Source organism: Petromyzon marinus, chromosome 38 (genome assembly GCF_048934315.1).
Source record: "Petromyzon marinus isolate PM22_M1 ecotype Great Lakes invasive population chromosome 38, UKy_Petmar_22M1.pri1.0, whole genome shotgun sequence".
Classification (NCBI taxonomy): domain Eukaryota; kingdom Metazoa; phylum Chordata; class Hyperoartia; order Petromyzontiformes; family Petromyzontidae; genus Petromyzon; species Petromyzon marinus.
Window position 1 is genome coordinate 5,186,936 of NC_133704.1, and position 14,313 is coordinate 5,201,248.

Genomic DNA, 14,313 nt, shown 5'->3' on the forward strand with positions numbered 1-14,313 from the left:
GTGAGTGAGTGGGTGAGTAAGTGGGTGAGTGAGTGGGTGAGTGAAGTGGGTGAGTGAGTGGGTGAGTGGGTAAGTGGTGAGTGAGTGGGTGAGTAAGTGGGTGAGTGAGTGGGTGAGTAAGTGGGGAGTGTAGTGGGTGAGTGAGTGGGTGTGTAAAGTGGGTGAGTGAGTGGGTGAGTGAGTAATGTGGGTGAGAGTGGTGAGGGGTGAGTGAGTGGATGAGTAAGTGGGTGAGTGAGTGGGTGGAGGTGAGTGGGTATGTGGGTGAGTTAGTGGGAGATGTTGTAGGGTGAAGGTGTGTGGGGTGTATGGTAAGTGGGTGTGAGTGAGTTAAGTGGGTGAGTGAGTGGGTGAGTGAGTGGGTGAGTGAGTGGGTGAGTAAGTGGGTGAGTGAGTGAGTGAGTGGGTGAGTAAGTGGGTGAGTGAGTGGTGAGTGAGTGGGTGAGTAAGTGGGTGAGTGAGTGGGTGAGTGAGTGGGTGAGTGAGTGGGTGAGTAAGTGGGTGAGTGAGTGAGTGAGTGGGTGAGTAAGTGGGTGAGTGAGTGGGTGAGTGAGTGGGTGAGTGAGTGGGTGAATGAGTGGGTGAGTGAGTGGGTGAGTGAGTGGGTGAGTAAGTGGGTGAGTGAGTGGGTGAGTAAGTGGGTGAGTGAGTGGCTGAGTGCTCATCCTGCTGTCCACTGTCTGCTGCCTTTATTTTCTCTCTTCCCTCTCCCGTTCAATTCCATGTTCTCATGCATTACATCCTTGACTCCCCTTCCCGTGGTGGTGGTGGTGGTGGTCGTGGTGTACCACGTGTACAACGTTTTATAATTACTAAAAAGCCAATAAAGAGACTCCGGGCATTATAAAATAATCATTACTATTTCAGTAAATTATTCTGAACGACGCCTCTTCAACTCATCCGGTTACTGCCTAATTTATCTCACTCTCTGCTAAAATATTTACTTATCTCTTTATTGAACAGCTTTGCTTCCCCAAGCAATGCCTGACAAAAGCCCTGAACTATTTAAATATCAAAAGAATTAAATATTTAGATATACAGCACTGTATATACAACGCCGCGGTTGTTAGTCAAGAACAATATCATTATTTCCATTGTGTTGGTGACATTTTAGATGTCACGCGAGAACAATAAGAAGCCAGCCGGCGGGGCGGGGGGGGGGGGGTGGAGACCGCCTCAATTAGTAGCGAGCAAAAGTGCAGCCCCCCAGACCGCCCCCCCCCAAAAAAAAAATGCAACGCAGCTCTCGTTGCCAGCGACGAAACAACAGAAATCCGTCTTCTTAGGCTCTTTCGGTAAAGTCACGTAGAATGAGAATGAAATAATAATAAATTAATAAATTAAAACAACGCGATAAAATAATTTTCGGCCGAAACGTCGTGAGAATTTTTGTTGCGTTATTTTATTTTATGAATGTGTTATTTTATTTTATGAATGTGTTATTTTATTTTATGAATGTGTTATTTTATTTTATGAATGTGTTATTTTATTTTATGAATGTGTTATTTTATTTTATGAATGTTTTATTTTATTTTATGAATGTGTTATTTTATTTTATGAATGTGTTATTTTATTTTATGAATGTGTTATTTTATTTAATGAATGTGTTATTTTATTTTATGAATGTGTTATTTTATTTTATGAATGTGTTATTTTATTTAATGAATGTGTTCTTTTATTTTATGAATGTGTTATTTTATTTTATGAATGTGTTATTTTATTTAATGAATGTGTTATTTTATTTTATGAATGTGTTATTTTATTTTATGAATGTGTTATTTTATTTTATGAATGTGTTATTTTATTTTATGAATGTGTTATTTTATTTTATGAATGTGTTATTTTATTTTATGAATGTGTTATTTTATTTTATGAATGTGTTATTTTATTTTATGAATGTGTTATTTTATTTTATGAATGCGTTGTTTTATTTTATGAATGTGTTATTTTATTCTCATTCTGCGTGGCGACTTTACCGAAAGAGCCAAAGAAGATGAATCCTTGCAGTCACGAAAGCTTTAAATCGAAACAGAAATCCGCTCTACAAAGTCGCTCATCGCGAGAAACTAAATCTTGCCAAACAATGCGGCACGCGCCAGCAACATTTAAGAATGTTTTTTTTACTTTTAGCACAAACGGGTGGATTTAGTATTCAGAAATAGTCAATTATTTTTGAATCGTGAAGGTCACCCAATAGTTTTACTATATGTTCTAGATTTGAAGCTTTCGTGACTGCAAGGATCCACATACTCTTTGGTTCTATTCGGTAAAGTCACGTAGTAGGTAAAAAAAACAACAACAAAAATCGCGACGTTTCGGCCACAACACAGGCGGCCTTCATCAGGTGAAGGGACCAGCCCTGTCTCGAAGACTGCGCTGGAGTGTTAACTAGTCATAAGAAGACACTCCTAAAATGTAACCTCCCATCAGGCCCCGTGGTGTAAGGGACTTCAGCCTGGCACCGCACGCGACGAAGGTGGATGGCCAGCACGCGCGACCCGGCCGCCTTTGTATCCCTTAGTGGCGCTGCGAATACACCGCACACGGCACTCAATGCGAGGCTGACTCGCCAATTTCGGCGGCGAGCCGCAGTCAAAGCGTGAAGTGCGCTAATCACTACGCTATACTGCTCCCCGTATTTCATGTTTGCAGAGACCCCCTTGACCTGGGATTCTTACCATCGGCCTTTAGGCCGAGCGCTGTCCAGACTACTTTGTTTTTATTTCACCGGGTAAGGTCCCACTGAGCTATGTAGCTCTATTTCCAGAAGCGACTTGCCCAGAAACGACAGCTCAACGAGGTGGCTTGTCGTCGTCGTGGAAATGCACAGCAACCAAATACTCGACAACACGTGCCGTTGATACTGAACGTGGAGGGAACAGCCGGAGAGATAAAAACACACGTGACCACGGGGGGAGAAATAGAGAGAGAGAGAGAGGCACGCAAACTACAAATATACAAACAGCAGGCGTCAGAGTCGGCATGGAACCCACGAACCTCCTGCACACCAGGCGAGGGAGTTAACATCTCCTAGCCACCGCGGCGTCCACCTATCAACTGCGCCCCGCCCACATCCCCCCTCCCCCCCCTCCCTCCACCAAACTAAGAAGAAGAAGAATAAAAAAAAAATCTCTCATTAAAATAAAATGTTGCCACTTTGGGCAGCCGAGTCGTCGCCGGCATGCATAATGTATGATCGCCACGGAATAATAAACCAACACCCGCTCGCGCCTATTAAGACGAATTTTTTGGCTCTGCGTTAAACCGCCGCTGTGTTTATCCGCGCGCGGTTGTGGAGCGACTTTCCGTGTTTTCTGTGTCTGTGTGTTTGTCTTTGTGTCTCTCTGTGTGTGTGTTTGTGTGGAGGGGGGGGGGGTGTAGCGGTCCGCGCGAGTTCGATTCCAGCTCCCCAGTGGCGATGTTTACACACCGCACCAGGTACTCATTTGAGGCCCAGTCGACCTATGGGGAGGCCCAGGACCCGTTTAGATAACCGTCACCGGCGTCGGCCGTGAGCGGGAATCGAACCCGGGTCGCCGGGTTAGTAGCGCGACGCGCTAATGACTTCGCCACCGCTCCTCGTGCACACACACACACACACAGACACACACACCGACACCCATTTATCCGAGTGCCCGGTGGGACACCAGTTGAATCGCTCCAAACATAATGATCCCCTCTCGCATGATCTATCAATGCCTTATAAATGTCCGTGGGCGATTTTATGATGCCGACCTTGACCCCCCCCCCCCCCATTGCCTAAGTAATGTATGGATTATACGTACACGGGTAATTGGATAATCTAGTGCTGACAGACCGCTCTAATCATGCATTACGACCGCCCAGTGTCTCTGCCTGGAGTTGCAGATTCAGAGCCGCGGGAAGTCGCAGATTTGGCGACGGTCGTCGTTGGTGGGATGGTGGTGTTGAGTGATGGCGATGGTTCAGAATTTTCAGATACGTCAAGGGGACACCACCCCCCACCCCCCACCACCCACCCCCCCCCGGCTTACCACCCCCATACTCTTTGGTTCTATTCGGTAAAGTCACGTAGTGGGTAAAAAAATAAAACAACAAAAATCACGACGTTCCGGCCACAACACAAGCGGCCTTCATCAGGTGAAGGGACCAGCCGTGTCTCTCCAGCGCAGTCTTCGAGACAGGGCGGCGCACCCTCGGTCACGTGTCGAGGCGTCCCACCGCCTCTGGAGAGGCTCCAATCGTTCGCCACGTCATTTCCGGGCGCATCTACTACCCCGCGACCTCCTCCTCCTCCTCCTCCTCCTCCTCCGAGCGCGTTAACCGAGGGCCACCGCCACCGCCGCCACCACCGCCACCGCCGCCGCCGCGCTCACATCTCAGGCCCACGTCGTGCGCGAGCTCCAGGCGGTAGACGGAGAGGCGGTTGGCACCCCCGCACACCGAGCTGCGCTCGCCCTTGCACTCCATCTTGCACTCCTCCTCGCTCACGTTGCGGCCCTGCACGCGGTGCCCGCAGTAGCACTCCGCCCCGAACTCCAGCCCCGCGTAGCGGTAGCCCCTACGGCGGGGGGTGGGGGGTGGAGGGAGGGGTATGGGGGGGGGGTGGGGGTGCGAGATCGTGGGTCACGGTCGAGAGCAGTGTTCTTCATTGCAAGATGAATGTAGAACTTCCTTCGCACCGTACGTAGCCAAACGTGCTAATCGGAGGTGCGGGAGAGGCCCCCCGCAGCCACAGCGTAGCCTTAGCAGACTGATGGGGCGAGTGTCGGTAGCGGGCAGGGCCCATTCGCGGTGTTCTTCCATAATAGAGCTGGTTTTTTTTGGGTTAGATAGCGTAAATATATAAATGTAAAATTTGATTTAAAGCTTTCGTGACTGCAGGGATTCATATTCTCCCCACCACCCGACACAGCCAACTAGTAATGGTTGTCACGTAAACAGAACGTGGCCAATTCGTCACTAGTGCAGCACTACACCGGTGTGTTGGAGAGCCAAGCCACAACATTTATAATCCGAGTACGACGTTTCGCCGGTAATTACAACCAGCTTCATCAGGCGACAGCCAGATTTGTGGAGAAGTCCACATTACGCATGCGCATTTATGCGAGCCCTTTGCTATTGCCCTTCCTGTCCACGGCGCGTTCTGTTTACGTGACGACCCTTACTAGCTGGCTGTGTCGGGTGGTGGCGGGGTTTTAACGACACAACATTTATATATTTATACGCGATCTCAAGCCAACAAATTATCTATTGTGGATGATATTGGTCGCGAAAGCCTGCCACGTGTTAACCCGCAGTGTTCTTTACTGCAGGGCCCACGTGGGCCACCGGTGACCCCTGGTGACCTCTAGTGCGGCCCCTGACGTGTGAACCCTACCCCCCCAACAACACACGAATGGTGAAAGTAGCCCCCGTCATCGTCATCATCGTGCCGCTGTCACGCCCGGAAATGGTTTCAGATGTGTGGGGGCAATCGCACTGACGATGTTCTCTCGGCGAAACTGAGTGGAGAACTCTGATTTAGACAGGTCGGCACACAACAAATACAACACAAACAAATACAACACAACAAATACAACACAACAAATAAAACACAACAAATAAAACACAACAAAGACAACACAACAAATACAACACAACAAATAAAACACAACAAATAAAACACAACAAATACAACACAACAAATACAACACAACAAATACAACACAACAAATAGAACACGACAAATAAAACACAACAAATAAAACACAACAAATAAAACACAACAAATAAAACACGACAAATAAAACACAACAAATAAAACACAACAAATAAAACACAACAAATACAACACAACAAATAAAACACAACAAATAAAACACAACAAATACAACACAACAAATAAAACACAACAAATAAAACACAACAAATAAAACACAACAAATAAAACACGACAAATACAACACAACAATTAAAAAACGACGAATAAAACACAACAAATACAACACAACAAATACAACACAACAAATAAAACACAACAAATACAACACAGACAAATAAAACACAACAAATACAACACAACAAATACAACACAACAAATAAAACACAACAAATACAACACAACAAATAAACACAACAAATACAACACAACAAATACAACACAACAAATACAACACAACAAATACAACACAACAAATAAAACACAACAAATAAAACACAACAAATAAAACACAACAAATACAACACAACAAATAAAACACAACAAATAAAACACAACAAATACAACACAACAAATACAACACAACAACCAAACACAACAAATACAACACAACAAATAAAACACAACAAATAAAATACAACAAATAAAACACAACAAATAAAACACAACAAATACAACACAGACAAATAAAACACAACAAATACAACACAACAAATACAACACAACAAATAAAACACAACAAATACAACACAACAAATAAACACAACAAATACAACACAACAAATACAACACAACAAATACAACACAACAAATACAACACAACAAATAAAACACAACAAATAAAACACAACAAATAAAACACAACAAATACAACACAACAAATAAAACACAACAAATAAAACACAACAAATACAACACAACAAATACAACACAACAACCAAACACAACAAATACAACACAACAAATAAAACACAACAAATAAAATACAACAAATAAAACACAACAAATACAACACAACAAATACAACACAATAAATAAAACACAACAAATAAAACACAACAAAAACAACAAATAAAACACAACAAATACAACACAACAAATACAACACAACAAATAAAACACAACACATAAAACACAACAAATAAAACACAACAAATACAACACCACAAATAAAACACAACAAATACAACACAACAAATAAAACACAACAAATACAACACCACAAATAAAACACAACAAATACAACACAACAAATACAACACAACAAATAAAACACAACAAATACAACACAACAAATAAAACACAACAAATACAACAAATAAAACACAACAAATACAACACAACAAATACAACACAACAAATAAAACACAACAAATAAAATACAACAAATAAAACACAACAAATACAACACCACAAATAAAACACAACAAATAAAACACAACAAATAAAACACAACAAATAAAACACAACAAATACAACACAACAAATAAAACACAACAAATAAAACACAACAAATAAAACACAACAAATAAAACACAACAAATAAAACACAACAAATACAACACAACAAATAAAACACAGACAAATACAACACAACAAATACAACACAACAAATACAACACAACAAATACAACACAACAAATAAAACACAACAAATACAACACAACAAATAAAACACAACAAATAAAACACAACAAATAAAACACAACAAATACAACAAAACAAATACAACACAACAAATACAACACAACAAATAAAACACAACAAATACAACACAACAAATAAAACACAACAAATAAAACACAACAAATAAAACACAACAAATAAAACACAACAAATAAAACACAACAAATACAACACAACAAATAAAACACAACAAATACAACACAACAAATACAACAAAACAAATACAACACGACAAATACAACACAACAAATAAAACACAACAAGTAATACAAACACAACAAATAAAACACAACAAATAAAACACAACAAATACAACACAACAAATAAAACACAACAAATAAAACACAACAAATAAAACACAACAAATAAAACACAGATAAATAAAACACAACAAATACAACACAACAAATACAACACAACAGGTTTTTGCAAACGTTGCATTGTGTTGAATCTTCAAGCTAATGGGGTTCTCACCCAGTCACAACGATGTGTGTGTGTGCCTGTTAATGTGTGTGGTGGGGAGCGGTGGTGCAGCGGTTAGCGCTACGCTGCGCTATAAACCTGGCGACCCGGGTTCGATTCCCGCTCACGGCCAGCACCCAGTGACGATTATCTGAACCGGTCCCGGGCCTCCCCTAGGTCGACTCAGCCTCAAATGAGTACCTGGTGCGGTGCGTAAATATCGCCACTGGGAAGACAAAGGCGGTCGGGCGTGGTGCTGGCCAACCACCCCCTCGTGTACCGTTCCGGCCTTCATAGGCGCTCGCTAACAGCACTTGCCCCTACAGTCTGTTACAGGCTACACGGGGGATCTTTGTCTTTTGTTAATCGGTGTCTAGTGGGGGAGCGACCTGTGTTCGATTCCCGCTCACGGCCAACACCAGCGACCCTTAAACATCTAGAAACCGTTTGGTGACCTCCGCCGGGTCCACATCTTTGCCTCGAATGAGTGGCCCTGTGCAAGTGCGTAAACATCGCTCGCTAACAGCGACTGACTCAGCATCACGGGGGAGCCATTGCGCACGGCAGGAGGAGTTGCCGCGGTTGGGGTTCGAGTGGCGAGGCGGTTTTGGGTCGCGATCATTTTCTCGCGCGATGCAATTGGAATGTCGTGGCCTTTCAGCGAGCACACAGACAAAGAGAAAGGACCCCCCCCCCCTCCCCCTACCTTGTATAGCCTTAACAGACTGCTGGGGCAAGTGCTGTTAGCGAGCGGCACCTATGAAGGCCGGCACGTCAGCACGAGGGGGGTGGGTTGACCAGCACCACGCCCGGCCGACCTTTGTCTCCCCAGTGACGATGTTTACACACCGTGCTCATTTGAGGCTGAGTAGACCTAGGGAAGGCGCAGGGCCGGTTCAGATAATCGTCACTGTCGGCCGCGAGCGGGAATCGAACCCGGATTCGTAGCGCGGCGCGCTAACCACTACACCACCGCTCCCCGCACACACAGACAACAAAGATAACAAAGATCCCCCATATAGCCTTAACAGACTGTAGGGGTAAGTGCTGTTAGCGAGCGGCACCTATGAAGGCCGGAACGGCACACGAGGGGGTGGGTGGCCAGCACCACGCCCGACCGCCTTTGTCTCCCTAGTGGCAATGTTTTTTATCCACCGCACTAGGTACTCGTTTGAGGCTGAGTCGACACACAGACACACACACACGTCACCCCATCATTAATCACTTCTCCGCCACCATGTATCGCCACGCGCCAGTTTTGTTCCAATTGCCTCCCAGCTCACACAGACAGACGACCACACGAGTCGAACAGACACACACGGCGAGGACAGGCGTGCCACGTGCCTCGTGAACGTTCACACAGACGTTCACACAGACAGACGACCACACGAGTCGAACAGACACACCCTTCGAGGGCAGGTGTGCCACGTGGCTCGTGAACGTTCACACAGACGTTCACACAGACAGACGACCACACGAGTCGAACAGACACACACCCTTCGAGGACAGGCGTGCCACGTGGCTCGTGAACGTGGCTCTTACACCGCAACCTGCGATCAGCACGGTTGGCTACGTGCGGTGCGAAAGAAGTTCAACATTACCCACGCACAACTCAGACACAACAGCAGCCTGCACCCCGATCCCCCCTCCGCCCCCCTCCCCTCCTGACGTCACAATGGGCGGGGAGGAGTGTCTCGTAATGGCCACCAATTTGTAGAAGTGTTTCACAACACACCCGTAGGAAGGAGCCGCCCGTTCCAGAGGTCACAACAATAATGTTTTTGGGATGAAATTGAATTTCCAACATCTCTCCCTCTCTCTACGTGGCCCTTGGGTCGCCAGTGACCGGGTCACACGCACGGAGGGCATTTATATATTTATTTATTTATCTGTTAATCCATTCGTCGCTGAGACGCCAAAAGGGCCGTCGACGATCGGACGTCGACCAAATCGGCGCCGCGAGTCCAACGGCGCAGTCGAACGAGAGCGAGTCCGCGTCTCGGACGCACCAAGCAAAAAAAAGGGGAGCCCCTAGCCTCGACATTTCAGCGCTCGGATGTCGGCGGCAGCCCCCAATGCGTAACGGGCACTGCGGGGTTGAGCTCTCTCTCTCTCTCGCTCGCTCTCTCTCGAGACTTGCTTGCTGTTATAGGAATAGGTTTTACCCTTTTAACTGGCACAAAAAACTGACTGCTTGCTGTTGCTGTTCGAGGCGATTCTAAAGGCTTGCAGCCACACCTCCGATTGGCGCCGGGGCTGGCTTACGCACGGTGCGAAAGGAGTTTCGACGAACAGTGCCGTGCCTCGCGTGGAAACGCGCGCAGCAACAAAACACACACACACCTTGCGTCTAGCTCCACAGTCAAATGATAAGGGTACACAAAGGCAACGTTCTTAATTCATCCGCCTATGAGATCAATTGTTCTTTTGCAGAAGGGCCCCTGCCATCATCACCGCCACCATCATCGCGATGATTGGTGGTAGTGGTGGTAGTGGTGGTGGTAGTGGTGGAGTGGTGGTGGTAGTGGTGGTAGTGGTGGTGGTAGTGGTGGTGGTAGTGGTGGTGGTGGTAGTGGTGGTGGTAGTGGTGGTAGTGGTGGTGGTAGTGGTGGTAGTGGTAGTGGTGGTAGTGGTAGTGGTGGTAGTGGTGGTGGTGTTGGGGAAGCTCTCACCTAGCAGTTGATAGGCCATGGCTCAAGATGACGATGATCGATGGTGGCGGTACTATCGGGAGGTATTAATCCAAAAGGCGATAGAGCATGGATGTTGATGATGACGAAGGTGGTGGCGTGGGAAGGTCGTGTGATTCCACAGTGGGTAACTCGCGGCACTTAAGGATGACGATGGTGCTGGTGGTGTTTGCGTGGGGAGGGGAAAGTTCCATCCAGCAGTTGATAGACCACGGCTCGTGATGACGATGGTGCTGGTGATGTTGGCGTGGGGAAAGTTCCATCCAGCAGTTGATAGACCACGGCTCGTGATGACGATGGTGCTGGTGGTGGTGATGTTGGCGTGGGGAAAGTTCCATCTAGCAGTTGATAGACCACGGCTCGTGATGACGATGGTGCTGGTGGTGGTGATGTTGGCGTGGGGAAAGTTCCATCCAGCAGTTGATAGACCACGGCTCGTGACGACGATGGTGCTGGTGGTGGTGATGTTGGCGTGGGGAAGAATTCCATCCAGCAGTTGATAGACCACGGCTCGTGACGCTCATGGTGGTGATGTTGGCGTGGGGAGGTCCTCACCGTCTCAATGCGAAGGGAAGAAGCCACGCCCCCCCCCCCCGAAGCCCCCGCCCCCAAACTCACCCCCCCCTCCCAAGCTCACCGCCCTCACCCCCCACCACTCCCAAGCTCACCCCACCCCCACCCCTTCCGCGCCTCACCGATCGGCGCAGTTGTCATGACACCGGAAGAGCGTCATCTTCCGGTAGTCGTAGAGCACGAGACCCTGCAGAGTCCTTTGCTTGGGATCATCAGCGAAGCAGCCCACGTAGCGAGCTGGGGGGCGGGGCGGGGGGGGGGCAGGGGGGGGGCATCTGTGAAAAGAGCTTCATAGCTCATCGGATTCCTCCGGTATACATAATTATTCTGATCCTGGACGAGATGAGACGGAATTCGAGGATAGGATGGGAATTCGAGAATACGAATCAAATCTGTAGTCCGAGTAAATAAATCGCTCCCCTTCCATCTTTGTCTCTCCGCGTGAGAAATGGTCATTAGAGCAATATATTTATACTAACCGTGAACTAAACTATTTTTTATTTTGTTTATTTATTTTTTCACCAGGCAATGCCCACTGAGCTACGGAGCTCTTTTTCAGAAGCCACCTGGCCACCAGTGACAGCTCAACGTCACGTGGGGAGTTATAGCAGCAGCCAAGAATACTCGGGACGCACGTCCATTCTAAATGTGCACGGATCCGCAGAAAAATCCACGCGACCACGGGGAGAGAGACACGCACATTCCAAATACACAGCATGTTACGAAGGGCCTTCGGCCACACGGACCCCCCGTGTAGCCTGAACAGACTGTTGGGGCAAGTGCTGTTAGCGAGCACCTGTGAAGGCCGGCACGGCACACGACGAGGGGGTGGGTGGCCAGCAACCACGCCCGGCCGCCTTTTATCTCCCCCAGCGGCGATGTTTACTACACACCTCACCAGGTACTCGTTTGAGGCTGAGTCGACCTAGGGGAGGCCCAGGACCGGTTCAGATAATCGTCACTGGGTGTTGTTGGCCGTGCGTACATCACCGTCATCACCAACCACCAATGGAACCGCGCAGGAACAGCAACGCCACGCGAATTCTCTCTCTGCTGAAGACCTCTCGTCGTGGCCAGCAGCAGCAGCGGCGGCAGCATCAGCAGCGACAGATCTCAACATTGGCGACATTTCGCTTCATGCCGCCGTTCGCAAAGAGTACAATAGAACCAAAAAAATGCATCAATCATCATCAGTGGCATTGGCGGATGTACAAGCCTAAACGCTGGGGCGCTTTCGACATTCAGTGTCTCATCGGCAGTAATTTGTTATTCACAGTCTCCACGCCGACGTGTCTGCGAATTGATGAACTCGCATTGCGAGCCGGGATGTTGAGACCTCAACGGACCAATGTGTTTTGTATTCTAGAGGCTTTTTGTTGTCGTTCGCGTCTTTTCGTTCTGTCTTGCGTTGCGCGCTAACCACCGCTCCCACACACCCCGTTTCATTCAATTGAGGCCCTTAACTAAATCTGTCGAGAAGGCAACTATACGTTGTAGCCGCCTCTCTAATTGGAGGTGTTTTTTTTTCTTCCTCGTTATACCCTAATAGTGGTCACTGGCCGCAAAGTTCGTTTACACGAGCTGATAAAAATAATTAAAGGATCGATTACAACCTCGCAGCTTAATGCTGCTATATACAACGGAGTGCGCGTGGGTTTTGGTTGTCTATGTATAACGTGTCTGTGTGTCTGTGTGTGTGTGTCTGTGTGTGTGTGTCTGTGTGTGTGTGTCTGTGTGTGTGTGTGTCTGTGTGTGGGGAGCGATAGTGTAGCGGTTAGCGCGCTGCGCTATGAACCTGGCGACCCGGGTTCGATTCCCGCTCACGGCCAACACCAGTGACGATTATCTGAACCGGTCCCGGGCCTCCCCTAGGTCGACTCAGCCTCAAATGAGTACCTGGTGCGGTGTGTAAACATTGCCACTAGGGAGACAAAGGCGGTCGGGCGTGGTGCTGGCCACCCACCCCCTCGTGTACCGTTCCGGCCTTCATAGGTGCTCGCTAACAGCACTTGCCCCAACAGTCTGTCAAGGCTATACGGGGGATCTTTTTTTTGTGTGTCTGTGTGTGTGTCTGTTAATGTGTGTGGGGAGCGGTAGTGTAGCGGTTAGCGCTACGCTGCGCCACAAAGCCGGCAACCCGGGGTTCGATTCCCGCTCACGGCCAACACCGGTGACGATCATCGGAACCGGTCCTGGGCCTCCCCTAGGTCGACTCAACCTCAAATGAGTACCTGGCGCGGTGTGCAGTAAACATCGCCACTGGGGAGACAAAGGCGGTCGATATAAACAATTTCAACATTTCAAGAGGCGCATTGCGCTGCGGTGGTGACTACGAGACGGCGGTGCTCGGTTATCATTGAGGCTCACGAAGCGTGGCCCCTGATGACCTGCAGGTTGCCGAGTCCTGTCCACAGTAAACTGGACTCCCATGGTGTCGGTCCGTGTGTGTGTGTCGGTCCGTGCGTGTGTGTGTCGGTCCGTGTGTGTCTGTGTGTGTCTGTGTATCCGTGTCTCTCTGCGTGTCTGTGTATCTGTGCGTGTCTCTGCGTGTCTGTGTGTCTCTGTGTATCTGCGGGTGTGCCTCTGCGTGTCTGTGCATCTGTGTGCGTGTCTGTGCATCTGTGTGTGCGTCTGTGTATCTATGTGTCTCTCTGTGTGTCTCCACGTGCGCGTGTCTCTCTGCGTGTCCCTGTTTCAACGTTCGCGTCTCCGCGCGCAGTAAGTCCACGGCCTCCCCCCCGGTATGCAAGAGAAGAACCCTCGATGTTCGCGCATCACCGCCCTTGAAAGCTAAATCCATTTAGACTCCGCAGTGCAACATCCCCAGAGGGAGGTGAGGCAGGAGCAGCGGCGGCGGGGGTGGGGTAGCGAGGGCCGTGTGACTTCAGATAAATAAACAGAAAGAAGGGATGATCAAAACAACGTGCTGACGAGGCACCGGACGCCGAGTGCTGTAATTAGGTGGGTGAGTGGGTGGGTAGGTGAGCGGGTGGGTGAGTAAGTGAATGGGTGGGTGGGTGAGTAAGTGAGTGGGTGGGTAGGTGAGTGAGTGGGTGAGTAGGTGAGTGAGTGGGTAAATGAGTAGGTGAGTGAGTGGGTGAGCGAGTAGGTGGGTGGGTGAGTGGGTGAGTAGGTGAGTGGGTGAGAAGGTGAGTGGGTGAGTGGGTGAGTAAGTGGGTGAGTGAGTGGATGAGTGGGTGGGTGAGTGGGCGATTGAGGGGT

General features: G+C 48.3%; 1 protein-coding gene across 4 annotated transcripts in view; it reads right to left on the bottom strand.

Moving 5' to 3' along the window:
• LOC116950053 (sialate:O-sulfotransferase 2) overlaps nt 1-14,313 on the bottom strand; it is a 232,344-nt gene that overhangs the window by 25,494 nt on the left and 192,537 nt on the right. For all 4 annotated transcript variants that reach the window (XM_076072580.1, XM_076072578.1, XM_076072577.1 and 1 more), the window contains 2 exons: nt 11,214-11,328; nt 4,356-4,540 (listed from right to left, as the gene is read on the bottom strand). In XM_076072580.1, coding sequence (XP_075928695.1) covers nt 4,356-4,540; nt 11,214-11,328 — 300 coding nt within the window. The remainder of the gene's footprint in view (nt 1-4,355; nt 4,541-11,213; nt 11,329-14,313) is intronic.